This window comes from Lotus japonicus, chromosome 2, assembly GCF_012489685.1.
Source record: "Lotus japonicus ecotype B-129 chromosome 2, LjGifu_v1.2".
NCBI lineage: Eukaryota > Viridiplantae > Streptophyta > Magnoliopsida > Fabales > Fabaceae > Lotus > Lotus japonicus.
The window spans coordinates 95437514-95462831 of NC_080042.1; the positions used below are offsets into that span (position 1 = coordinate 95437514).

At 37.6% G+C, this 25318-nt stretch overlaps 2 protein-coding genes across 19 annotated transcripts; both read left to right on the forward strand.

Moving 5' to 3' along the window:
* The first annotated feature begins 22 nt into the window (after positions 1 to 22).
* On the forward strand, positions 23 to 19090 carry LOC130741452 (DNA repair protein REV1). Of its 18 annotated transcripts, none has more exons than XM_057594373.1 (30): positions 26 to 327; positions 407 to 548; positions 626 to 741; positions 817 to 893; positions 991 to 1442; positions 1842 to 1982; positions 2216 to 2348; positions 2451 to 2539; positions 2735 to 2785; positions 2868 to 3071; positions 3828 to 3947; positions 4459 to 4551; positions 4683 to 4742; positions 4841 to 4927; positions 5111 to 5194; positions 5302 to 5374; positions 6154 to 6222; positions 6501 to 6569; positions 6724 to 6996; positions 7088 to 7161; positions 7319 to 7911; positions 8405 to 8465; positions 14872 to 14984; positions 15405 to 15472; positions 15793 to 16272; positions 16633 to 16732; positions 16928 to 17007; positions 17237 to 17447; positions 17575 to 17660; positions 18617 to 19090. In XM_057594373.1, exons 1-23 carry the CDS (start codon positions 146 to 148, stop codon positions 14917 to 14919), a joined length of 3291 nt encoding a protein of 1096 aa, XP_057450356.1. In that variant the 5' UTR covers positions 26 to 145; the 3' UTR covers positions 14920 to 14984; positions 15405 to 15472; positions 15793 to 16272; positions 16633 to 16732; positions 16928 to 17007; positions 17237 to 17447; positions 17575 to 17660; positions 18617 to 19090. The 18 variants fall into 18 exon arrangements, with proteins under 18 accessions (XP_057450366.1, XP_057450368.1, XP_057450365.1 ...); XM_057594375.1 differs by having other exon boundaries at positions 17237 to 17308; XM_057594372.1 differs by having other exon boundaries at positions 16885 to 17007; positions 17237 to 17660.
* A 1409-nt stretch (positions 19091 to 20499) lies between these two features.
* Positions 20500 to 21267, forward strand: LOC130737350 (uncharacterized). Its single transcript, XM_057589094.1, has one exon. It carries the CDS (start codon positions 20500 to 20502, stop codon positions 21265 to 21267), a length of 768 nt encoding a protein of 255 aa, XP_057445077.1.
* The last annotated feature ends 4051 nt before the right edge of the window (positions 21268 to 25318 follow it).

The window sequence follows — 25318 nt, forward strand, 5'->3', positions numbered from 1 at the left end:
TTTTAAATGAGACACATACATACTGATACATAAATAAGCATAAAGAAACCGGCAGATTGAGACGAAAGTCCGGTGAATTTGAGCGGCTTGGTACTTTGAATCGCGCATTCGCATTCGCAATCGCGAGGGACTCTGTCTCTGAAAAATGAGTTTGGATTCGTTTCGAAGCTCCTCCTCGTCAGGCTCAGGCTCAGGCTCAGGCTCAGGCTCTAAACGAACTTCCTCTTTCTCTAATGCTACCAACAAGACGAAGACGAAGACTAAGAAGAAGAAAACCCTAGGCGTTGCTTGGGGCTCTAATGCTCTCCCTCCATCCGATTTCTCCGGGTAATTTTTAATTTCACAAACAAACAAACAGAACAACTATCTCAATTTATAATTATGTTGTGTGAATGCACTGCTGCAGTTATATGGCACTCAAGAATCGGAAACTACATGATCAGTTTCATGCTCAATCTTCTTCTTCTACTTCTACTTCTACTTCTGGGAAGCCTATATTCACTGGAGTTTCAATTTTTGTAGATGGTTTCACGGTTCCTTCCAGCCAGGTTAATCCTATTTCTATCATCCCTAATTGCGAGGCTACATGTTCCAGGATTAAAAAGGATCAAATAACTTTTTTCAGGAACTGCGAGGCTACATGTTCAAGTATGGTGGAAGATTTGAGAATTATTTCTCAAGACATCGTGTAACGCATATCATCTGCAGTAATCTTCCTCACACCAAACTTAAGAACCTCAGGTTTTAATTTTCACCTATTGCTTTTTTGCTTTCTTTAAATTTAATTTAATTGTTAGATGCGATGCTCCAATACAGAGCCTTCAGCGCTGGCCTGCCCCTCGTCAAACCCACTTGGATTTTAGATTCTGTTGCAGCTAATAGACTCTTGCCCTGTAAGCTTTTTGCATTTCTCATGCACCTTATTCATTTTCTCTTCTTACTTTCTATTTCCACTCTAAGGCTCAAGTCATGCAAATTTTGCTTTCATAGGGCTGCCCTATCAGCTTCACCAACTTGCTAATAATCAACCAACACTATCAGCTTTCTTCTCATTCAAAACTAGCAAACTGTCTGACATGGAGGATTCAACTACAAATGTTTGCCAATCTCAAGATAGACACTCATCCAAAGTTAATGGGCTTATCAGTACCGTATCCAATGATACTATCCCTGAGAATGAAAATACTAATGCATTTATGCTGGAAGATTCAACTAATCTTGTTAGAGTTAAATATGATGAAGGAAGCACTGCTGCTACTCAAGAAAAGACAAATGTCCAAGATGAACTTGAGCCTAATCATCAAGAACCTTCTACATCAGTTAGTAGCCCCTGCTCAGATGACCAGAATGTAAAAGAATTTCAAAGTTCTGCAGCCACTCGGCTTTCTAAACAGGGACATTCAACTCTTACAGATCCTAATTTTGTGGAAAATTATTTCAAGGTAGGCAAGTTGGAACAAGTTTCCATTTTCATATTGCTCGGCGAAATGGTGACTTTCTTGTTGGTTGCACCATTTCTTTTTTGTTTAGATTCCACATCAACTCGAGATAAGATTAAAATAGAGACATGGAATCCTTGCCTCATAAGTTAGCTTTCGGCATTGATTTCTGCCTAGTCCAAAATCAAGATTTTTTTATTCTTCCAAATTTACTGCCAATCAAACATAGGAGTGATTGATCATTTTTTATCAAACGTTCTTGAATTTCAATAGAGAAAGTGGATGAGGTAAATACTGGTGTAAAACATGCTTTAGGTTTATGTTTGTCACACTACAATGGTAAAGAAAATAAAGACCACTTTACTTCTACTTGATATTCCCACTGAAGTTTGGTGTATGCAGAGCTCACGACTACACTTCATAGGAACCTGGAGAAATCGGTATCGAAAGCGTTTCCCTATGCCATCTGCTGGGCTTAACAAAGAAATTTCTAATAATTCTTCTGATGTTTCTAGGAATTCAGTCATTATCCATGTTGACATGGTAAGCTATATGTACTGGGATAGTGGAAATACGTTATTGTTGTCAATTTTTTAATTTATTTTTTGGCTAGATATGTTGTTTAACTTTATCCTGATGATATATATTTATTATTATTTGACTCTTAAAGTTGACTGTTGTTTTATTCCCACTTTTGACTTTGTTCAATGCTTATGAAATTATAGTTTTAAGAATGAATGGTTTGTTCATATCTCTCTCTCTCTCTGCTGTCCCAGGATTGTTTTTTTGTCTCAGTGGTTATCAGGAGCCAACCTGAATTGTTTGACAAGCCTGTAGCTGTATGTCACTCAAATAATTCAAAGGGAACTTCTGAGATTTCCTCTGCGAACTACCCTGCTCGTAGTTATGGTTGGTTATTCTAAGTTATACATGCTAATGTGACTCAATTAGCTATAGATACTTGTCAAACAATTCAGGTTGGTATGTAACTTATGCTTTCTATATTGCTAGGTATTAAGGCTGGTATGTTTGTTCGAGATGCCAAGGCTCTTTGTCCTGACCTCGTTATCTTTCCATACAACTTTGAAGCTTATGAGGAAGTAAGAAGCAGTTGGATGTTCATAGTTTCTTTTTCTTTTTCCGAAAAGAGTTCATAGTTGAATGACTTATAATATAGAATGCTAGAATATTTTATTTTATCTCATTAATTTTTATATTTTATATTACGCATTATCTTTATGTATCCTCTTTTCCATTTTAATTAATTTTTACAAAGATATATGGACCATTTACAGGTAGCTGATCAATTTTATACAATATTGCACCGACATTGCAACAAAGTGCAGGTCTTCTACGGTTGGACATTCTTTGCGTACGTAATGTTTTCACTTGGTCTGTTCTTAATGCTGTAACTGATACTTGATGCAGGCTGTAAGCTGTGATGAAGCATTTTTAGATGTCACACATTCAGAGGTTAAAGATCCTGAACTTTTAGCTTCATCAATTAGAGAAGAGATCTGTAAAACCACTAGATGTACAGCCAGTGCTGGTATAGCTGGAAATATGCTCATGGCTCGTATTGCTACCAGAACTGCAAAACCAAATGGTCAATATCACATAACTCCAGAAAGGGTAGGTTTTGGAGTATTCTGTTTTAAGAAATTGTTATCTTTGTCCTAATTTTTAATATGTAATTTTGGTGTGATGAAGATATCATATAATCCTGATTAAAGGTCCTATATCTTTTTCCTTTCTCTGGAAATCTCTTGTAAGAGTGTATTTGTTCATGAATTTTATGCTGAAAGCTTCTGATTATCTTTGGATGTTTTCAGATTGAAGTATTGGTGCAAGTTTTTCTATTTTAATTCTTTATTTATAGGTATTTTTTGTATTTTATGAAAATTTCAATGAGAAATACTAAGAGGTAGCGCTGTGCTAGATGTCGATGTTATGTTTAAGTCCCATTGGGTCTTTGCTTGACCAATAGATTTTATTACTCTAGACCATGATGCTGCTAACTTTTCTCAGAAGTGCTAATTCTAGGTTAGACGTCCATTGTGGATATTCAAATTCACTGTTTATAATCTGCCGGTAAGAGTTTATGGTGATTTATGCTACTTGTTTACTTGTTTTCAACTTATACTGTTTGAACTGTATAACCTCCTAACAGATCAGCTTGTCCCTTGAATTGTCCATATAATTAATGAACAAATCGGGACAATTTGATACATATTGTTGCTTGTCAATTGTAGCTGTTGGTTGTTCACTTGGACACATAAATCTGCTACTGTTCTGTACAGTTTATGACTTTATGTTATTTGAAATTATAATTGAGGTGTGGAATGTCTCAATATCATCTAGCTCTGATATTTAATTTTTCTTTTCCAGGTTGATGATTATTTATGTCAGCTCCCAATTGATTCACTTCCTGGGGTAGGGCATGTTTTACAGGAAAAATTGAAGAAGCAGAATGTTCATACTTGTGGTCAATTGCGGACAATTTCAAAGGTTTAACTATTCATTCACATAACATGTTTTTTGTTCCTCTGATTTTTCCTGATATTATGAAAGTTCAATTGCTGTTCATTAACCTAATTCTAAAGGTCAATTTGTAATGTTTGCTTTTAGTCTGTTATACATGTTCTTCTTTTGGTTTTAGACATCGATCTTTTGCCTTGAGTTTGGGTAGGACATGGTGTGGTTTGTAGATTTAGAAACCTTATTAAAAGAGTAGAGACTTGGAAGAAAATACTTCTTACTGATTTTTGGAAATTACATCAAAGAAAATAATCATTGAAAATGAAAAGTTCATTTAAGCCAAAAAAATAGCTAGAATTCGAGGAAAAAACCTTCATGAACTACAACCCAATTTTATTTAAGTATCATCTTTTGCACAACTCATTTTTATATTACTACTCAATTTATTTTCTTGAATACTATGTAGTTATGTTCCATCTTTCTTACAGGTATTTTTAATGTTCTATATTTGTAATTGTACCTGCTTTCTTTACATCTACAGGCCTTACTGCAGAAAGACTATGGAATGAAAACAGGAGAAATGCTGTGGAACTATAGCAGAGGAATTGATAGCCGGGCTGTTGGGGTCTTTCAGGTCCGGGAGAAGGCCACCATTTCAAACTAATATTTTATATTTTATCTTTAAAATCCGGACTTGATTTCTCGTTATTTTGATACCAGATATGTAACATGATTTGGATATATGATTTGTCTACACTTCTGCAGGAAAGTAAGTCTATTGGTGCTGATGTAAATTGGGGTGTGAGGTTCAATGATGTGAAAGATGTAGGTACTTTCGGCACTGTATTTGTTTTTTTATTTCTTGCACGTTTCTATCTTACAAAGCAGAATCTACCAAAATATTGAGGTGAAAGTTATTTCAGTGTGATCGCTTCCTAATAGACCTTTGCAAGGAAGTTTCATTACGATTGCAATGTTGTGGAGTTCAAGGGCGCACTTTCTCTCTCAAGGTACATTTGCTTGATAGATTTTATTAGATTATTCAGTTATCAGCTTTCTGTTTTAGCTGCTGAGCTGCTTTTCACGTCCTGTTTTATTTCTACAACTGTTCTATGCTATTATCACAAAATGTATCTTATAACTCTGAGTCAACAAGATTGAAATTTGCAAACTTTGTTGGATATATGATGTAGATCAAAAAGAGAAGAAAAGATGCTGTTGAACCTGCAAAGTTTATGGGCTGTGGGGACTGTGAAAATTTGAGTCACTCAATAACGGTAAATATTGAAACATCAGACTTTTTTTATGTGTGATATTAAAGTGCCATATTGGCTTCTATAAGCGTTCTTAATTATTGTCTGATTTTGTGTTGTTCTTATCATAGATTCCTCTTGCTACTGATAATGTGGAAGTACTCCAAAGAATAGTAAAGCAACTTTTTGGATGTTTTTATATAGGTATCTAATCTTCACTCTGGCTTTCCATCATATGATGAGTGTGAATAAACAGTTTTGGTTTATCTTTAGATTCTTGAATCCTTTACTGCATTTGATTTTATTAGCAATAGAGTTAAATAAACAACAACCTCATTTAGTGAGGTCAGTTACATGGATCAATTGATGTCATTTCTCTTTATCAAAAACCAAAATTTCAAAATTCATTCAAAGCAAGGTCTTTTACTGATGGTTTCACTGAACTCTCTTTGATCTTCCTCTACCGCCTTCTCCCCAACAGAGAATTAGAGAAAACATAGTATTACTTTAGAAAGATATAGAAAGTGAGGTAGTAAAAGAAGTAAAAAGAGAAGGAAGTGTAGACATGAAGTAAAAAGTCAAGAAACTAGAGAGATATAGAAAAATATAATCTATATCAGTTCATTTTTTTGTTTTCATTTATATTTACTATTTTCAAAGTTTTATACATGAAATTGTGAAAACAACTTTTTCTGTCCAAAACTTTAAAAATGGTTATCACATTGAACACAAAGGTGGTAGTTTTATCTGAAAATAGTAGATGAAAATAGAAACCAAAAAAGCCCTAATATTTCAAAGTGAAGGAATTGGGTCGTCATTGTAACAAAACTAGATGCCTGCATGGTGATGAAGCTTCTTTATCTTTTTATTTTATGATGGTAGTTTCTTTCTCAAAATGTTACATAGTGTTTCAGCCAATAAAGCATTAATTGGTAACTAAAGTGTAAACATCTTCATCTTCTCCTTTTGATGATTTCATATAGATGTCAAGGAGATTCGAGGTATTGGCTTGCAAGTTTCTAGATTTGAAAGTGCAGAGACTTCGAAGCAAGGTACCTGTATTATTCCGAACAAATTTTAACCTTATATTATATGAGCTCTAATAGTATATTTTGTGGTTGTGCGTGAAACTAAATTTATAGGCTATTTTATGAATTATATTAGAACTTTTTTAAGCTGGGATCTTCTACCTTCACAACTCTCCTCTTTCCATCCCTTTGTTCAAGACAAATTTCACTACTTTTCCTTGGGTTTGAACTTTGCTTTCAGTCTTATTATTTTAATAATTTCTTTAGAGTTGTCTAATTCTATTTATTTCATGATGGTGCAGAAAAGTATTCTTTGAAATCATGGGTTGCTTCAGGAAATGCAAGTATGCAAAAACAGAAATATCCTATGGGTAACGGAAATTGTTGTCATACAAGGGTTACATACTATGCTATTATTTACAAGATTTCGGTGCTTATAATATATGAATAATTGTTATACCATTGTGCGATTTTGTTAGTGTTGGAATTAATAAAAATTACTTCTGGTGGTTTCTCTTTCTTCAGATCAAGACAAGCAGAACATGGATGGTACTTCCAGTGGTGAATGTAGAGGAGGGTCTTCAGTTAAAATACAGAATAACCAAGCTAATGCTAACCCAATTTCAACACCTCCTCCTTTGTGTCACCTTGATGTGGAAGTAATAAGGAATCTTCCCCCAGAAGTGTTTTCAGAATTAAACGAAATTTATGGAGGAAAGTTAATTGACTATATTGCTAAAGGAAAAGGCACAAGTGAGACTTCTAGCTCTTTACAGAACTTGTTTTTGGAGCAAGAAAGTAAGCTTTTTTTCGCCCTGTTTTGTTGGTGTAGCTAATTCGCACTAATAGTCAACTCAAATCGCCATATGCTTTCAAATTATTTTTTCAGCAGCAATAGACAAGGAAGAGGAACTTCTGAATCTTGAGCCGATTCCTCAAAGAAAGCTATTATCAGAAATCGAGGTAATTGTAACTCCTTTTTTTGTGGCTTATTGCAATTGATATCAGAGTTATATTCATTTATATGTAAGAAATGTTTGTTTTTTTTCTATTTTTGGAGCATTGTTCTATTTTTCTAAAATTATTTTATTTAGAGGTATATATCATAATTTACTGCTAGGCTATGCAACATGGCGCAGAGCAAGGTGACGCAGTATCAGGTTCAGGGTGTGGACCCATTTTCAAGGTTACTCACAGTTCGAGTTTTGAAAAAGATGATTTGTTGCCTTCTTCTTTAAGTCAAATTGATGGTTCAGTGTTACGACAATTGCCTGAGGATTTGAAAGCTGTCATTGTTCAGCAGCTTCCTGCACACAGGACGCAAGAGATTTGCTCCAATGGTGCAATGGTCCCTCCTAGTGAAAATCATCATGTGTCACTAAGTATTAAAACTTCTGAGAATCCTGGATCGAGTTACAGTGTTTTGGATGATAGTCTTTGGACTGGGAATCCTCCAAAATGGGTTGAGAAATTTAAAGTCAGCAGTTGCTTATTATTGAAAATTTTTGCAGAAATATATTCCAAATCAGGGTTGTCTAGCACATTATCTTCAGTTTTGCACCAAATTATATCTGAATTCCACCAGCTAAATCTAGCACATCAGATTTCTGATGAAACTGTTAATATTATCTCTGAGCTACTGAAGCAGTATATCAAAGTGAGGATAGGAAGAGATATTGAAGAGATTTATATCTGTTTTCGGCTTTTGAAAAGGTATGTGAATCAGTTAATGTTTCAAGTTAGTATATGGCACTCTATTGAAAGGTTTATTGTTCATGATACATAATGTATTTTGTCCCTAAGTTTCTCCCGATGCCAATGTTATTTGTATCCATTTTGTTTGTTTTTGGATTAAGTTAGTACTTTAGTGATAATTGGGATTGTGTTGAATTAGGCGTAGAGTGGATTAAAGCGACGTTAGTTTATTTCTAATATACCAACATTTGTATGTCTACCACCATCTTAGGCTCATATCCAGATTATCCAGTGAAGCTCATGTGAACTTGGTGTTTTTGTAAATCCCTGAGAATTTCTTGTTATTTTTTGACCTTTTTTTTACGGTGTTACACAACCTTGATTAATGACACGATTCATCAATTACGAGTAATATGAAACCGGTGATTGTGCAGTTAAATTTATTTTACTTCGTAGGTTTTTCAAGTTATTATTGTGACAAACTTTGGAGTAACACTGGAATTATTTTCAGGTTTGCAGCAAAGTCACAACTTTTCTTACAAGTGTATAATAGTGTATTTCCATACCTTCAGGTATACCTTCAGCCTACATCCTCTCTCACGTACTGTTTGTCTGGCCCCTGAATGATGCACTTAGCATCTGTTAAATAAGAATTAGAACAGCTGTCATAACAGCTGGCAGCAAAGTAGTATAAATAAGGCCATTAGGCAGTTAGAGATGTTATGTTAGTTGTAACAAGAATTTTATCTCTCTAATCTCAATTCTCAGTTCCCTTCTCTCTCTTTCTCTCTCTTTCTCCTCTCTTTCACTTCTTCTCCTATCATTGGTATCAGAGCACTCGATTCACGGTGACCAATGGCGGAAGCGACGAGGTTGCAGAGCTCAATCCGTGAGGCGGAGGAGCGGATTACGGCGACGATCGAGCCGTGCATCAGTAGGCATTTGCGTGAGCTGGAGCAGAGGTTCGAGCTCCAACTGAACGGGTTCCAGGAGGCGATGCGAGGCCTCGGGTTGCAGATGACGGAGATGTCGTCGCGGCGGAGAGGCGCGAACGACGGCGAGCACCGCATGCCGACGCGATTGACGCTATTGGATTTTCCGAAATTCAACCGCGACGAAGCTGAATCGTGGCTTGTGAAGTGCGAACGATTCTTCACGCTTGACAACACGCCGGAAGCAGAGAAGGTAGCGATTGCTAGCATCGCAATGGACGAGAGTTCTTTCCGGTGGTTCCAGACCTTGGAACAGAGCACGACTGGTCCAGTTTCTTGGATGCAGTTCAGCGATGCAGTGAAGGTGCGTTTTGGTACTGAATTCGATTCACCATTAGAGGAACTTAAGCGCCTGGTTCAAACTGGAACTCTAGAAGATTATCAAGAGGCTTTTGATACCTTGGCTGCGCGCACAGATTTGTCAGAACCTCAGAAATTGCAAGTATACTTGGGTGGATTGTGTGCTGAGTTGAGCAATGGTGTGAAGATGTTTGCACCAAGGACGTTGCTTGAAGCTACACGAATCGCGAAATTGCAGGAGAGGAGCATCGAATTGCTCCAGAAACGCACTGTTTCGGGTGTCAGAAGCACCGGCGCATGGTCTGACAAGCGCGGAAACTCTTCATTTGTTGAGAAGAAGTTACCAGAGAAGAAACCAGGGGGTGATTCCAATCAGAAAGGAATTTTAGGAAAACCTAATTACACATTTCAGAGGAAATTATCTCCTAAAGAGATGGAAGAACATAGAGCACAAAATTTGTGCTTCTTCTGCCATGAGAAATTTTCTCCAGGGCATGATTGTCCGCAAAGGAAGAAGCTCCAAGTTTTCTTAATGGAGGTTGAGGAAGGTGAACCAGAAGCTGTTGACTCTGCAAGTTCTGTTGATTCTGAACCAGTTGTTCCTACATTATCCTTGAATGCCATACATGGGGACTCTGAATATCCTTTGATGAGGTTGACTGCATGGATAGGAAAGAAGAGGATTCATGTCCTCATTGATTCTGGAAGCTCACACAACTTCATTGATCAAAAACTGTGCAAGGAAGGCCTGAGCTACCTTAGACCCGTGCATCCTCTACTGAAGCCTTTACAAGTTACTGTAGCAGGTGGTGGAGTCATGCAAGGTACAGGCCTATGTGATGGAATACAGTTGAAGATGCAAGGGTATGATTTCTTCACTAGTGCTATTGCTCTTCCTTTAGGTAGTTTTGATTTGATTTTAGGCTTACAATGGTTAACTCAGTGGGGAACTATATCATGGGATTTCAAAGCCCTTGTTATGGAATTTGATATGGGACACCTTAAGGTGAGATTGCAAGCTGATAAGAGTGGGAAGGATAGAGTAGTTTCAGCTGCTAAACTTAATCAAATTGTAGCTGAGGAAAGCTTTTGTTTTATGCTACAATTGTTTCCATGTTCCCAAGAGAAAGTGTGTTGTGCTCTTGGCTTAGAGGAACCTGAGGATCCTGCAACTAAAGAACATAAAACCACTGTCCTAGAGGAATTTAAGGATGTTTTTGAGGAGCCTACACAGCTACCCCCATTCAGAGGCATCCATGACCACCAGATTGTTCTGAAGGAAGGGTCCAACCCAGTTAGTTTGAGACCTTATAGGTACCCTCCTGCACAGAAAGATGTCATTGACAACATGGTGAAAGAGCTGTTGGATTCAGGGGTTATCCAACCTAGTTCTTCTCCATTTGCTTCTCCTGTGGTCTTGGTTAAGAAGAAGGATGGCAGCTGGCGGATGTGTGTAGACTATAGGAAGCTTAATGACATGACAGTTAAAGCAAAATTTCCTATTCCTCTTGTTGAAGATTTGCTGGATGAGCTAGGGGGTGCTCAAATTTTCTCTAAATTGGACCTTAGGTCTGGTTATCATCAAATAAGGATGAAACCAGAAGATATAGCTAAGACTGCATTTCAGACTCATGGTGGACAATATGAATATGTGGTCATGCCTTTTGGGTTGTCCAATGCCCCAGCCACATTTCAAGGTACCATGAATGTCATCTTTGCTAGTCTATTAAGGAAGTGTGTGCTCATCTTCTTTGATGACATCCTTGTCTATAGTAAGTCCATAGTTGAGCATGTGGCACACCTTAGACATGTTTTCACTGTTTTAAAGACTCATTCCTTCTATGTCAAGAGAAGTAAATGTGCCTTCTTTACTACTCGAATTGAGTACTTGGGCCACTTCATTACTCCTGAAGGGGTTACTACAGATCCAGCCAAGATCATGGCAGTTCAAGAGTGGCCAGAACCTCAGACACTTAAGCAACTCAGAGGTTTCTTGGGCCTCACAGGTTACTACAGAAGATTCATTCAAAATTACAGCATGCTAGCATCACCTCTCACTGACTTACTCAAGAAAGATGCCTTCATTTGGTCTGATAAGGCTTCCCATGCTTTCAATCAGCTCAAACAAGCCTTAAGTACTGCTCCTGTATTGGCTATTCCAGATATGGCTAAGCCATTTGTAGTGGAGACTGATGCTTCCAGTACAGGAATTGGGGCAGTTCTGATGCAAGACAAGCACCCTATTGCATTTATTAGCAAGGTTCTTTCTCCCAGGAATAGGTTGCTATCAGTTTATGACAGGGAATTACTAGCACTTGTGCATGCAGTGTCTAAATGGCACCAATATCTGTCTCTTCAACCTTTCCTCATCTTAACGGATCAACATAGTTTGAAATTTTTACTGGAACAAAGGTTGTCTACACCTGCACAGTATAAATGGGTTACTAAATTGATGGGTCTATCTTATGAAATTAGGTATAAGCAGGGAAAGGACAATGTTGCTGCGGACTCCTTATCCCGGGCCAATCATGGAGAGTTGCTACACTTGGCAGTCTCTTCCATTTCTTCAGAATTGTGGGATCTAATACAACAAGCCTATGTTGCAGATTCTTCCCTCAAGGATCTTATGCAAGAGGTGAATGCTTCTCCTGACCAGCATCCTCATTACAGGGTGGTGGATGGTTTCCTTTTCCGGAAACACAGATTGGTAGTTCCCAATAATGACCAAGTCAGATTGGTTATTTTGCAATGGTTGCACTCCTCTCATCAAGGGGGGCATTCGGGTATAAGGGCTTCTACTCATAGGATCAAGTCCTTATTTTATTGGAAAGGACTTAGCAAGAGTGTAGCTGAGTTTATTCAAAGGTGTGAGACTTGCTTGAGATGCAAGTATGAACCTCATGCTGTTCCAGGTTTGCTGCAGCCCTTGGCTATACCTGATGGAGTGTGGCAAAGTATTGCCATGGACTTCATTGAAGGGCTACCCAAGTCCCATGGCAAGGACACCATATGGGTGGTTATTGACAGGCTTAGTAAGTATGCTCATTTCATAGCCTTGTCACATCCTTTCTCAGCTTCCACTTTGGCTGAGGTGTTCATCAACAATGTTTACAAACTTCATGGAGCCCCAGCAAATATAGTGAGTGACAGGGATCCCCTCTTTACTAGCAAATTCTGGGCAGCATTTCTGCAACAATTGGGCATTTCTCAGAGCTTGTCTACTGCCTATCATCCTCAATCAGATGGGCAGAGTGAGGTCCTCAATCGTTGCTTGGAACATTACTTGAGGGCCATGACTTGGCAGAGACCAAAGGAGTGGGCTGCTTGGCTGCCTATGGCAGAATGGTGGTATAACACCACTTTTCACTCTGCAATCCAAGCTACCCCTTATGAAGTTGTTTATGGTCAGCCGCCCCCCTTGCATTTACCTTACTGCCCTCAAAGCACTGTGGTGGATGCTGTGGACAGAAGCTTTGTTGCTAGAGAGGAGATGATCAACAAGTTGCAAGGTAACTTGGCTCGAGCTCAAGCTCGCATGAAGACCTTGGCTGATAAACACAGGTCTGATAGAGAATTTCAAGTTGGAGATTGGGTTTTCTTGAAGCTCCAGCCTTATAGGCAATCCTCTCTCACTTCTAGGGCTTCACAAAAGCTGTCCCCTCGTTTCTTTGGCCCATATCAGATACTACATCGTGTAGGCAAGGTTGCTTACACCCTCAATTTACCTGCTACCTCACGCATTCATCCCACTTTTCATGTTTCCCTGCTGAAACCTTGCCCAGATGCTACAGTTTCTCTTTATCCTCTTCCGGAAGATTGGGGCAGCATGGATAATCCTAAGGAACCATTCAAGATTTTGAAGAGGCGCTCTGTGCAGAAACACCATAGAGCTGTTACTGAAGTCTTAGTGCAGTGGAAAGGGGAAAGTGCAGAAGAGGCCACTTGGGAATTGCTATATAAGCTGAAGCAGCAGTTCCCCTTCTTTGATGTTACTGCTTCTCCTTGAGGTCAAGGAGAGTTTTAAGGGGAGGGATATGATGCACTTAGCATCACTTAGCATCTGTTAATTAGGAATATGATGCACTTGTTAGCATCTGTTAAATAAGAATTAGAACAGCTGTCATAACAGCTGGCAGCAAAGTAGTATAAATAAGGCCATTAGGCAGTTAGAGATGTTATGTTAGTTGTAACAAGAATTTTATCTCTCTAATCTCAATTCTCAGTTCCCTTCTCTCTCTTTCTCTCTCTTTCTCCTCTCTTTCACTTCTTCTCCTATCACTGAATCTGAGATATTTTAATTGGATGGCTTGGCTTGTACTAATAGCGAAATGTCTGTTTTAAGGAAACTGTTTGGTAGTCTTTTCCTGTATCTTTGTAAATGCAGGAATTTTAATATTATAAATTTATAGGGTGAATAGAAAACAGTAAATTACACTCCCTCTAATGTCCCTTTGTCTGTATCTTTGTAAATACAGGAATTGCTTTCTCAAAAGAAAATAAGTATATATATTTTAATATTAGAAATTTATAGGCTGAATAGAAAACAGTAAATTACACTCCCTCTAATGTCCCTCCCTTGAGAGAAGCTTAAATTAGTAAATTATACTCCCCACCCATCTTATTTTGAAAATTTCATTCTCCTCTTATGAGAATTAAATATTTCTTACACTTCCCATTTTATATAATTAATTCTATGGGCATTTTAATATAATTTGGAACTTATGCAATTAACTATGGGACATTAGAAGACAAATAAAGATTTGGGTGAAGTTTAGAGAAAGAAAAAGTTTGGCCTGGCGACATATTTGTAGTTGTTTATCATCACTAAAAGATTCATTTTGCTAAAGATTGACTAAAATGTAGTACATGCTTATTTGTTTGAGGGGGGGGGGGAGGGGGGAGAATAGGTTCTAAGGCTAAAACAAGAGGGAAAGGGAGTGTATTTTAACCTTCTCTTGAGGGAAGCGGGGTGTAATTTACACTTCAAAAATTACAAAGAGAAACGAGGATAGGAACTCCTAAACAAGAGAACAAAAAAAAAGGGAAAAGCTTCCCATTTCCTCAACATATTTGTTAGGAAAATCCAATTAAATAGGGCATCCGCTTTACACTAAATAGATGGCAACTGCCTGGGGGGGGGGGTGGGAGAATAGGTTCTAAGGCTAAAACAAGAGGGAAAGGGAGTGTATTTTAACCTTCTCTTGAGGGAAGCGGGGTGCAATTTACACTTCAAAAATTACAAAGAGAAACGAGGATAGGAACTCCTAAACAAGAGAACAAAAAAAAAGGGAAAAGCTTCCCATTTCCTCAACATATTTGTTAGGAAAATCCAATTAAATAGGGCATCCGCTTTACACTAAATAGATGGCAACTGCCTAATCTTATTCCAAATTAAGTGACATGCCAAGGAACCCTTTGTAAAATTAAGAAAGCTTTGCTCCAACTATTTGTACCAAATTGCCATGAAATTTTAGCCTCTTTACGTCTGCCACATCCATAAAAGCTAATCATCAATATCAATGTAAGTATAGTTCTGACGAGAATTGTATCTTATCTGTGTACCGATTATATTCATCATGTAAATATTTAGTTTGTGCTGTAGTTGGAATGCATGATTTTAGCCCGTGCTTCTCTTTTCCCTCTACTTCAATACATATTTAATTATACTCTGGTTAAAATATTGTAGGCAGCTGTTGATGACAATTATGGAGGAAGTTTGTTTATAGCATCGTAGTAATACGTAAAAGATTCTAAATGAGCAAAATTCACTGGTTTAACTGAATGCGCCTATGAGATCAGGTAGCAATCAACCTTTCTATCCATCATGATGTCCTGCAGAGGATGTTCATCTCATTGATAAAATTGCAATTTTATTTTGCATTGTTTGCATTTTACTTTCTCCTCATAATTTATAATCCTTCTTTGTCATTCGTTGTCCTACTGAATCTTTTTGTGGTGTTAAACTTCTCATATTAACTTCTTAATGAGTTTGAGTGTCTAGTAGTTTCCTGTATGTTTTTGTGGCTGTGGTTTGTACAGCTCCTTTATTATTCTTGTAATCCTATTTCTTGTCCTATATTAAATCTTCTCTCTTCGATTTTAATCATATCTATTCTCAACAGTTGTTATGTATATTTTATTAATTAATTGTTAATTATTAATTGTATCAAAAGCTGTTCGCATTGTCACATTGACTTGTTATGTTGCTGTCTCTAAAAGGTTTATGTCCGTTGCACAAGAATACAATTAACCTGGCAGCTTACCACTTCATTCTTTATAACTGGCAGGTATATCCGTTTTAACTTCTCTCTAATAATTTCTTATGTAAAGCTTTTGCCTTGTTATTTTATCCTTTTCTTTGAGCATCCGAATCTGATATTATGTTATTAGATCTATTCTAGTATTATGCATACCAGATGTAGCTATAAGCCATTTATAACCATATTATTATTTAAACTTTCTCAAGCCATGCCAGCTCTTCTTAATGCCATCTCCACTCATCCTCTATGGTTCTACCTAAGTTTGTCCTTTGTATTGAATTGTACTTTTAATACATGTGTTACAATTTGAACCTGTGTATTGCCTCGTTTTCTTCAAATGACTCCAGCAATGGCAGTATGGCACCACCAATGAAATGTAGAGTCCCTATATCGTTGTGGTTAGTGGAGAACAGCCACCGGACAGGATTTCTCGTAAAATGGATTTCTTTTGTTTCCCTCGAAGTGGCTTGTCAACCATGTTTTCCCTCCCTCAAAACAACGCTCTTCACCAACCTTTACAGTCTTGGCTTTGGGCAAGACAGCGATGAGTTGTTAGCTCCCGGATGCCAATCAAAGAAAGCACTCCTATACAGCCTGGTGTTGATTCTGCAATTTGCGTCTAGTGGGGAGCTTTGTCATCTCAAATAATTAGTGGATTTTTCCTTGCATGTGGATCCGAACAACACTAGCATATCTATTGAATCAGGCTGCATTGTTGCAATTAGTGCTGGGAAGGGTAGATTTGGCCATCTTGGATAACCGTATATGATAAAGTCAATAGAGAAACTGCATGGATAATTCAGTGCTACTTTGCTACGATCAAATAGGTCAGTTTTCAGCATGCTCTGAGTAGTTACTTAGGTTTGGTAGGTATGTAGATATATTCATCTTTATTTATCTTTAGTTACTCTTGGAAGGAGGGGTGTTGGTTCATTTACTAGATGTTTACTGGAACTGTATTTTCTATATATAGATGCACTCAACCTTTTCAATTTGTTCATCTAGCCCCCTCATTCTTCCATCTCCATTTAAGCTACATGCTGGTCTTGGGATCTATAAACTTAGTCACTGAACATGAGATAGTGAAATACTTGATATATGTTTGTGTATTACTTGTCCGTGGTTCTTCAAGGTGATGTAGATTATGATCTATATTTCTTGCAACTGTATATTCTAATTTGCAACAGTTGGTACTGTCATATCCATTGCATCAGAGTGGAGCACTGTGGAGAAATTGACCCTTATTCTCCCCGTCCCAAGAGCCATTTAGATTTGATAAAATTTTACGTGAGTTTTGTAGCATAACCCTTCTCTGTTTATCCCGATTTGGGAATGATTATGTGAAATTTACCACAAAGCAGACATAGGAAGAGTAATGTTGTGAGAATATGGTTCACGGATGCACCATGATGTAAATGCGGTTTCTATATTGAAAGCAGATGCAGCATCCTGATTGTTGTAACATTTCGACCTGAATACCAGGAGGATTACCATACGCAGGCAAGATCATGTAAGCAGTGAGTGTGGAGCAGAGGGCATCCTAAGAGATACAAACATAAAAGGTGGGATTACCGGACGATATAGTTATTAGAGATGTTAAAATTGGCCAGAGGTCGACTTTAATTATCCGGACCAAATGGTCCATTTTTTTCTTTTTATATAATTTTTTTATTGAATTAAAACATATTCAAATATATTATTAACAAAAATTAAATAAATAATGAAAAGGAACAAAAAAGTAAAAATAATATCTAAGGGTTTTGTTTTCTTTCTAAAAATGTCATGCATTAGGTGGGATGGAGGAGTAAGTGGCAGCTTTTGACTCTGGTCAAATTCATATGGGGTTTGATTTCTGATGCTTGTGTAAGTTGGCATATTAATTTTGTTCATAAAGCCTTCCCTATTCTTGTTGTCATTCAACTCAATATATGTAAGATTGAAAATGTGAGAGAGTTTCAGCCGAGTCTGCTAGTTCAGACTCACTTCAACATGCAAAAACAAAGTAAGTACAAGGTTATTTATTTATCTTTTTAGGTAGAGACGAAGTCAATGAAAATGTGAACTCAGTTTCTTTACTGAATACTTATTTCTCACAATTCACGTTCACTCTAACCCGCCTGTTTATTTAGATGAAAAGGGAAGATGTAGTTGGTAGCCTTTTCTAAGATTCGGTGCAAATTTGCAAAGCAAAATCCATGAAGTCAAGATGGGCAAGGTAAACAATTTCTGCGAGGTATTTCATAATGATAAATTGCATGCTTACCACTAGCATTTAATTCTGAAAACCGGGAGAATTTCTGTAAGTAGCTTATAAACTTTAAAATTAATTTTGAGGTACAATAAGCTTATCGATGAGTACAAGAAGCAAAAAATTTAAACGCCATACTTTGTGAATTGAGAGTGAGGATATTGACCCCAATGTAGTTGAGCATTCAATGTTTTTTTCATTTTATTTTTTAAAATTTCCGTTTGCAAAACTTGGATCTACAGTAGGACAAAAGCTAACCCCGAACATGATTTGGAGCTTTTTCAAACATGCATGCCATGCAATGCAATTGGTGTTAGGTTGAGTCCAAAAATGAGACATCTAAAACCGGTCTAACTTTGAGGTATTATGATAACAGTAATAATTATTAATAAAAATTAATGGGAGAGTAAAGTCAAAGAAAGAATTTAGTAGGGTAGGTTTTAATAGTATAAAATAAAATAAGTCAAATTCAAGGCCACGCCCACTACACAGTAATATTCTGCCTGCCTGCCTGCTTAATTGACTATTTCCTAAAATTTCATATATGGTGTGCAAGCCATAAATCCTTCAACAGGCAGTCGTGTTATTTACGTTTTAAAATACATTTTTTCTCCTTTTCCTTCACACTTTTTGCCATACGTGTCTGAATTCAAAACTAAGATGTAGTATTTTTTTGAACTATTTTGGGTCTCATTCAAACTTAAAATTCAAAGTACGCAGTGAAAGAATAACCTTCCAACTCCGCCACCAGCCACAAGAATTAAAGTCAAAGAACAAATTAACATAAACATGCTTATCTTCAATCCTAGCCTTAAACAATCCCCACCAACTTCAACTTCATGTACTATATATATATGTAACATTCGTGATCACACCATTCCACAATAGAAACATAATGATGAAGAAGGGTTATTCTGTTGCAGTGAGAGTAAATGCCATTTCTCTGATCATCATGTTTTTGTTCCTGGTGCTCTCTCATGATCAGTACTCGATCAAAGTTGAGGGCGCGAGACCTCTCGGAGATCAATCTGCTTCTTCCTTCATAAGTTTAATTATCAGCCGAGCCTATTCTGGCCCAAGCCACAGAGGACGTGGTCATTGAACACAAAAAAGCGAGACTCATTTTACATATATATATGTTTTTTTGTCCATATACATAAAAGCTAAGTACCATATGGACTTGTTGTAGGAGTACATTGATTAATTTGACAACTCTGTTTATTATATAAATTACTTAAGCTAGCAAAGGATGCTTGAGTTCACAGGTTTACAAGTCGGAATCGTTCTAGCTACCTCAAATCAATATATTGTTATTTAATTTGTGTATATATTTCTATGGTCACAAATATATTGTGTAAGCTCTTCTTAAGCATTGGAAAGACGCTCGTATTTATCTACTATTGTGCGTGATTGTTTTGATCTAGTTGCTTATTTTAATTTTGTATTTTCCCTTTGTTTGTAGAACTAGTAATTGTGACCAATTGTTTGACAAAACTTTCTTTTTCCGGTACGTGGTAACTTGGTTTGGATTGAGAAAGTTCCATAAGAACTTACTTCCTTAGTCAAGGATGATGTACTAGCCTCTAAGCTTATCGTTCTCGTTTAATGAATTCTAATTACTTATAAAAAAAGTTAATCAAACAGTATTAATTCTTTTGAATCAACCTTTACCTTTTGACTCTAGAAAATTGTACTCTTTTTCCTTCACCAGATTTTTCCAAGGGGGATTTTCCTGGTAAGGTTTTAATGAGTCAATTTTTCTTTAGTCTTTCTCCTTGGAGGCGTGGGTTATCTTTGGTAGTGATGGGATCATGGTCATTGTTACTGTTCTTTCTTTCTCCTTCTGTATCTACTTGTATTGGTTTGAAGTATCTCTTGTACTTCATTTCAATATATTTCTTATGGCTTATAAAAAAAAAAATCAACCTTTACCTTTGATTTTTCAAAACTGCAGTGTCTTTTCATGAGTAATTTATGAACCCGGCCTCTTCTCCATGATCATTCCCGAATCGTAATTAATTAATGAGAAAAAAGGTTGATACTTTACATTCGAAATTTGATTTTCACAACATCAATAATTATGTTTTATTTGAATTAAAATAAAAAAGAAATGTATGGTCTCGCCGCCGCTTTGTTCTTGGCCATCACCGCGGATCATGAGTACGTCGTCATTGTACATTGTTCTCATTGGTGAACGACCGCGCCACCACTTTAGCTAGCCGCGCAAAGGTCATGGTTCTCCATACCGGAATTAATGATTATATGATCTTTATCTTATTTACACAATGTGACACTTTTTTGAGTAAGCTACCATTAAACCAATACATACGTTGGTAAGTAAGAACACATGGTCATTTAGGAGAAACATTTACGGTTGTGAAGTGCATGAATTCATTGGAGGAGGAGGAGGAGGAGGAGGAGCAAAAAGGAATTATTTTTTTATTAAGGAAATTAAGGAAAAAGGAAATTAAAAGACCGTTAAACAAGTACTGTTTGGTTGCATAGTCGTCTTCTTGTAGTCAACTAGGAGTATGAGAACTCAGTCATCTGGATGCTGTGATCTTTGTGCATGGTCACTTTTAGAGGCGACAAATAAGGTGAAATGGCTTTAGTGAGTAAATTAATTAATCGTTGAAACAGATCCGCAACTATCTGTCATGTAAAGTCCATTTTCATGTATCTGTTGATCGCTGTTTGACTTCAAATGCCTCCTATTCCTATCTATCCTATGCTATATATAAAATTAAGCTGCATGCAAATGACTGAGCACAGAATTAATTAATTGTGCTAGCTAAAATTAACAAGAATGGGTGATCAATTATCATACCTTATGCAATATGGGCTATGCTTCATAGTACTAACTCTGGTGGTAGCTCCTGTCCATGGTGAGGTAGAATATTCAGTGCTTAACAATGCTGAATCCACCATTGGTGGTCAGCGCTTTGACAGGCAAGTTGGTGTTGATTATGCGAAGGACACAATGAGCTCAGCCACGGAGTTTATACTGAAGCTGTTTGAGCAGCACAACAGTACTAGTGTAGCTGCTGACAGAAAAAATGTGCAGAAAGTGAGCATGATAGTTGAAATCAGTATCCATGGGGACGATGTCGACGATGCAGCATATTGTAGCAACAACGAGATTCATATTAGCGCAAGCTACATTGAGAGGTACAGTGGAGATATAAAGAAAGAGATTATAGGGATAATGTATCATGAAATGACCCACGTTTGGCAGTGGGATGGGAATGGTCAGGCTCCTTCAGGTCTCATTGAAGGCATAGCTGATTTTGTGAGGCTCAAGGCTGGCTATGCACCTCTTGACTTGTGGGTTCCTCCAGGGGGTGGAGATAAATGGGACCAGGGATACGATGTTACAGCTAGGTTTTTAGACTATTGCAATAGTATCAGAAATGGATTTGTTGGAGAGTTAAACAAGAAGATGAAGAGCAGTTATAGTGAAACTTACTTTACTCAACTGCTAGGAAAGTCGGTTACTCAGCTCTGGACTGGCTATAAGGCCAACTATGCTGCTTCTGCCGCTATGCTATCCACCACAACTCTGTTAATTAATTAATTAGTTTTAATTAATATAATTTCAGAATAACTATATATATATATAGTGTCATACACAAATGTGTCATCTGATCTGATCAGTGCTTTAAAAACATGTTGTGCACATCACTTCCCCTTTCAATAAATTAAATAAGTTACTTAGTTAATTTGCATAATGTCTTCAACACTTTCTTACTTATCCCTCCCTCAACACTAGGGATGGCAATTAGTAGGGTCTGGGTAGGGTACTACAGTACCCATACCCGTGTTTTTAAAAATTATCCGTACCTGTTTTCATACCCACGTGGGTAAAAACTTAGATGTTCGTCCTCGTACCCTCTAGGTATCTATATGCCCATACTCGTGCCCATTACCTGCAATTTAACGAACCAAAATATATTTTTCACTAGGAAACAAAAATACAACTAACTTTTTAAATAAAAAAACACTATATAAATACAAAAGATTATCTAAATATTTAAAAAATAAAATTATTCAACTAATAATATTTTTTTAGAAGGAATAAGCGAGAAATATATAACTTTAAATTTATAATTTTAGATTTATAATATAGTCCGAAGTTGTAGGTTATTAACTTACTAATTTTAATAATAAGTGGAAATAAATTAGCAATTATTATGAATACCTTAAATACTCACATATTTTTTAAAAAAAGAGTAATTTGAAAGCTATAGCTTAAGTTAATTTGTTCATATATTACCACATAGTAATAATAATAATAATAATAATAATAATAATATGTGTCCGGGTATGAGGCGGGTTGGGTACTGTAGTACTCATACCCGCACTCATACCCACTACTTTTTGCGGGTAATTACCTATACCCAACCCCATACCCATCAAGCGGATTTTTACCCTAACCATAGTGAGTATTTTTTACGGGTACCTTATGGGTCCGAGACCCATTACCATTCCTACTCAACAGGTACATGAGCGCAAATTCGAATATGCATCCTGCATCTACGTATTATCCCTCTCTTTCCCATTTCTTATTTTACTTTCTTTGGGCTCATAAATTATCTATTAATCTACAAAACTCATGTCCAGATATAGGCAACAAAACATAATTCACAATTAAGGGTGTGTTGATTCAATCGATGAGAGGAGATGGGAGGAGATACAACTTGATTTTCAAGGACTAAAATCATATATCCTCCTTTGGTGTTCTAGCAATCATACTATTTAAGAATTATCTATGTGAGGTTACGTGACACAATTTTATAGGTGGAACAAAGAAAATGACACCAAATAAGAACATAAGATTTTCATTGGTGATCTCTCCATGGAGATGGACAAGGAGGTTGGGGTCCTAGGCCTAGCTGGCGCCGACGATGGATAGGGATGTGCTAGGGTTAGAGTTTCGGATAGGTCAAGCTCGAATTGGTAGCGCTCTCTCCCTAACGCCTCAGACCCTGCCCTATACTATACTCTCTCTTATGGCCTCCTTGCCTTGTCGACACTTGCACTATATCACGCTCTTCCTAACAAATTCCTCTCTAGAACCCTGACACTCTGCCCTATAAAGACACGGGGCGAGGAAAGGTGATACATGAAAGGCAGGGCAAGGAAGCCATTAGAGAGAGTTTGATATAAGACAGGGTGTGAGGCCGTTATGAAGAGAGTGCTACACCTATACGTGAACCTCTTCAACATTCCCACGTAAGTGACACTAACGATCAGTACATATGGAAGGACTTAAGCTTGTTGTAATACGAAGAGAGCATGCATAAATGTGAAGAAATGATACTTAACCTTACAAACATTTTATCAAAGCAAGATTGAGTGCAAATTAAACCGTGAGAGCCGTTGGGGACCACGCGCCGTCAACAAAGTGTCCCTTTTACCATTGATACGTACTGCTCATTCTACAAACTACAAGTGCAAAGACTGTCATCAAAATTATACAAGTGAAACACTAAAAAAGTAAAAATACACCCACATCAAGTGATTTTTTAAGAACACACAGTCAGGGCCGATTTCAAGTGTTTATGGGCTTCGGACAACACACTCCCTTTAACTAATCTATCATTTAGTGAGACGTTTGAGATTGGTATTGTCTAGAGACTCTAGGTTATTTGCACTAATATTTTCGTTATGTAAATTTTCTCGAAGAGCATCTCAAATGTTTCGTACCTTGGTATTTTTTTTTTAGAAAACAGAAATATATTCCATGAAAATGAGGAAAGAGACAAGGTGTACAACCCTCTTAAAGAGTTAAAGGGATCAAAAAATTGGCCAAGCCAAACAATTAATAACCACTAATAAAAGCCTAAAAACAACCAAAGTAAACAAGAAAGACCCCGACACAAGCACCCTAGCAAGAAGAAACGCAGCTCAAACCCCAAAAGACCCGTCAAAACCCAAACAAAGAACAACCCAACACCAAATAAACTCCGCTAAGGACCGCTTATCACTCTTTTTGTGGGTCCGAAATGCCACATAGGAGTAAGGTACTCATAAGGTCGATGCACATCCTCCAATAGTGACATCTTATTTTACTTTTTGTTGGGTCCCACAATACTTCATATATTTTTATTAATTATTTTCACCTAATATTGATTTAAATTTAAATATTAATTCAATACAATTTATTTAATATTTAAAAATATTTAATATAATTAAAATTCAACATGATAGGAAAAATACAATTAAAATTCAACATGATATTATATAAATAAAAATGAAAGAAAATACATATTTAAGTATCGTTGAGCCTTTTCTAGATTAATGGTTATGTTATTTTCCCTTGTCATGATGTTGTTGTTGGATGTTGGGTGAATAAAAGAGAAAAACACATTTTTATTAAAGATCCTGCTTTGGTATGGCGTTTTAGCTGGGAAACATACCTTAAAAATTAGATCCCCACACCCAGCACAACAACTTGCTCCAATGGAATGAAATTTAATTGAGATACATGATCTTAAGATAAGAACCAGGGCGACGGTACTGCATTGCATTTGAGCTTCTCTATGTATTCAAAATTATTCTATTGCTTCACATAGATCCACTTGTAGGGCTCTGTCTCTTTTAGCAATTAATTTGACATGATATATTGTACTAGTATTTTATCTTTGAGAATCAATAAAAAACAATCTTGCTCACAATTTTATGTATTTTTCTTAGATCAACTGTGTTCTGGGAGCCTCCAAAACCGACCGTCCCCCGAGGACGATCGGCCCAATCTCGTAGCTCAAGCTCCACAATTCTTGTGGACCAGAGCTAGGGGACTACTGTTCTGGGAGACGCTCCAGCCGATCACTGCCCATGTCGATCACACTGTCTCCTCACCCGATCAAGACTAAGGACGATCAATCTTGATCGACCAAGCGATCCCACTATTTCCACTACTGTTCTGGGAGCCTCCAAAACCGACCGTCCCCCGAGGACGATCGACCCAATCTCGTAGCTCAAGCTCCACAACCCTTGTGGACCAGAGCTAGGGGACTACTGTTCTGGGAACTTGGGAGATACCTAGGTCCGACTCCACACTCCCACAAAGGACAACGGTGGGACCCAGGGCCTAGGAGTTAACTTCCCTCAACCACCCTAGAAAGCTAGGGTCTGTACCTACCACACGGGGAATCCTGGACCGTGAGATCTCGCTGGCGTCGCAGGAATGACAAGAGGATCGAACGACTGGGGGCCACCCGCATACAGGGCATGCATGACTGTTCAGAGAACCCTAGTAACTCCTCCGCGAAAACGCCGCCCTTAAAGCTCATGCTCCACTGTGGCAGTGGACCAGAGCTGGGGGACTACTGTTCTGGGAAACCATGGCACGGACGACCAGAGCAGGCCCAGGGCGGAAACCTAACGAAACGGCCACCACCGCCCGTGGACGACCACCGCTCCAGGAAACCCTCGAACGGACGACCGGAGTGGACCTAATGGGACGATCACCCACTAAACGATCGCTACCTCCTCCCGGCCCGCTTGGGACAGAGGAGACTTCCCTTTTTAGTACAAGACAATCACCGGGCCCACCATGTAGGGGTTGACCTATCCCAACCACCCTACGATACTAGTGGTTGGAGGCACAGATCCCAAGGAAC

Excerpts from the sequence above, each read along its gene's own strand:
- LOC130741452 (XM_057594372.1), top strand. The coding sequence starts at position 146 with ATGAGTTTGGATTCGTTTCGAAGCTCCTCCTCGTCAGGCTCAGGCTCA. Across the intron at positions 7,162-7,318 it reads AGCTATTATCAGAAATCGAG|GCTATGCAACATGGCGCAGA; the intron begins GTAATTGTAACT and ends ATTTACTGCTAG. Across the intron at positions 8,466-14,871 it reads GTGTATTTCCATACCTTCAG|GCAGCTGTTGATGACAATTA; the intron begins GTATACCTTCAG and ends AAAATATTGTAG.
- LOC130737350 (XM_057589094.1), top strand. The coding sequence starts at position 20,500 with ATGGGTGATCAATTATCATACCTTATGCAATATGGGCTATGCTTCATA.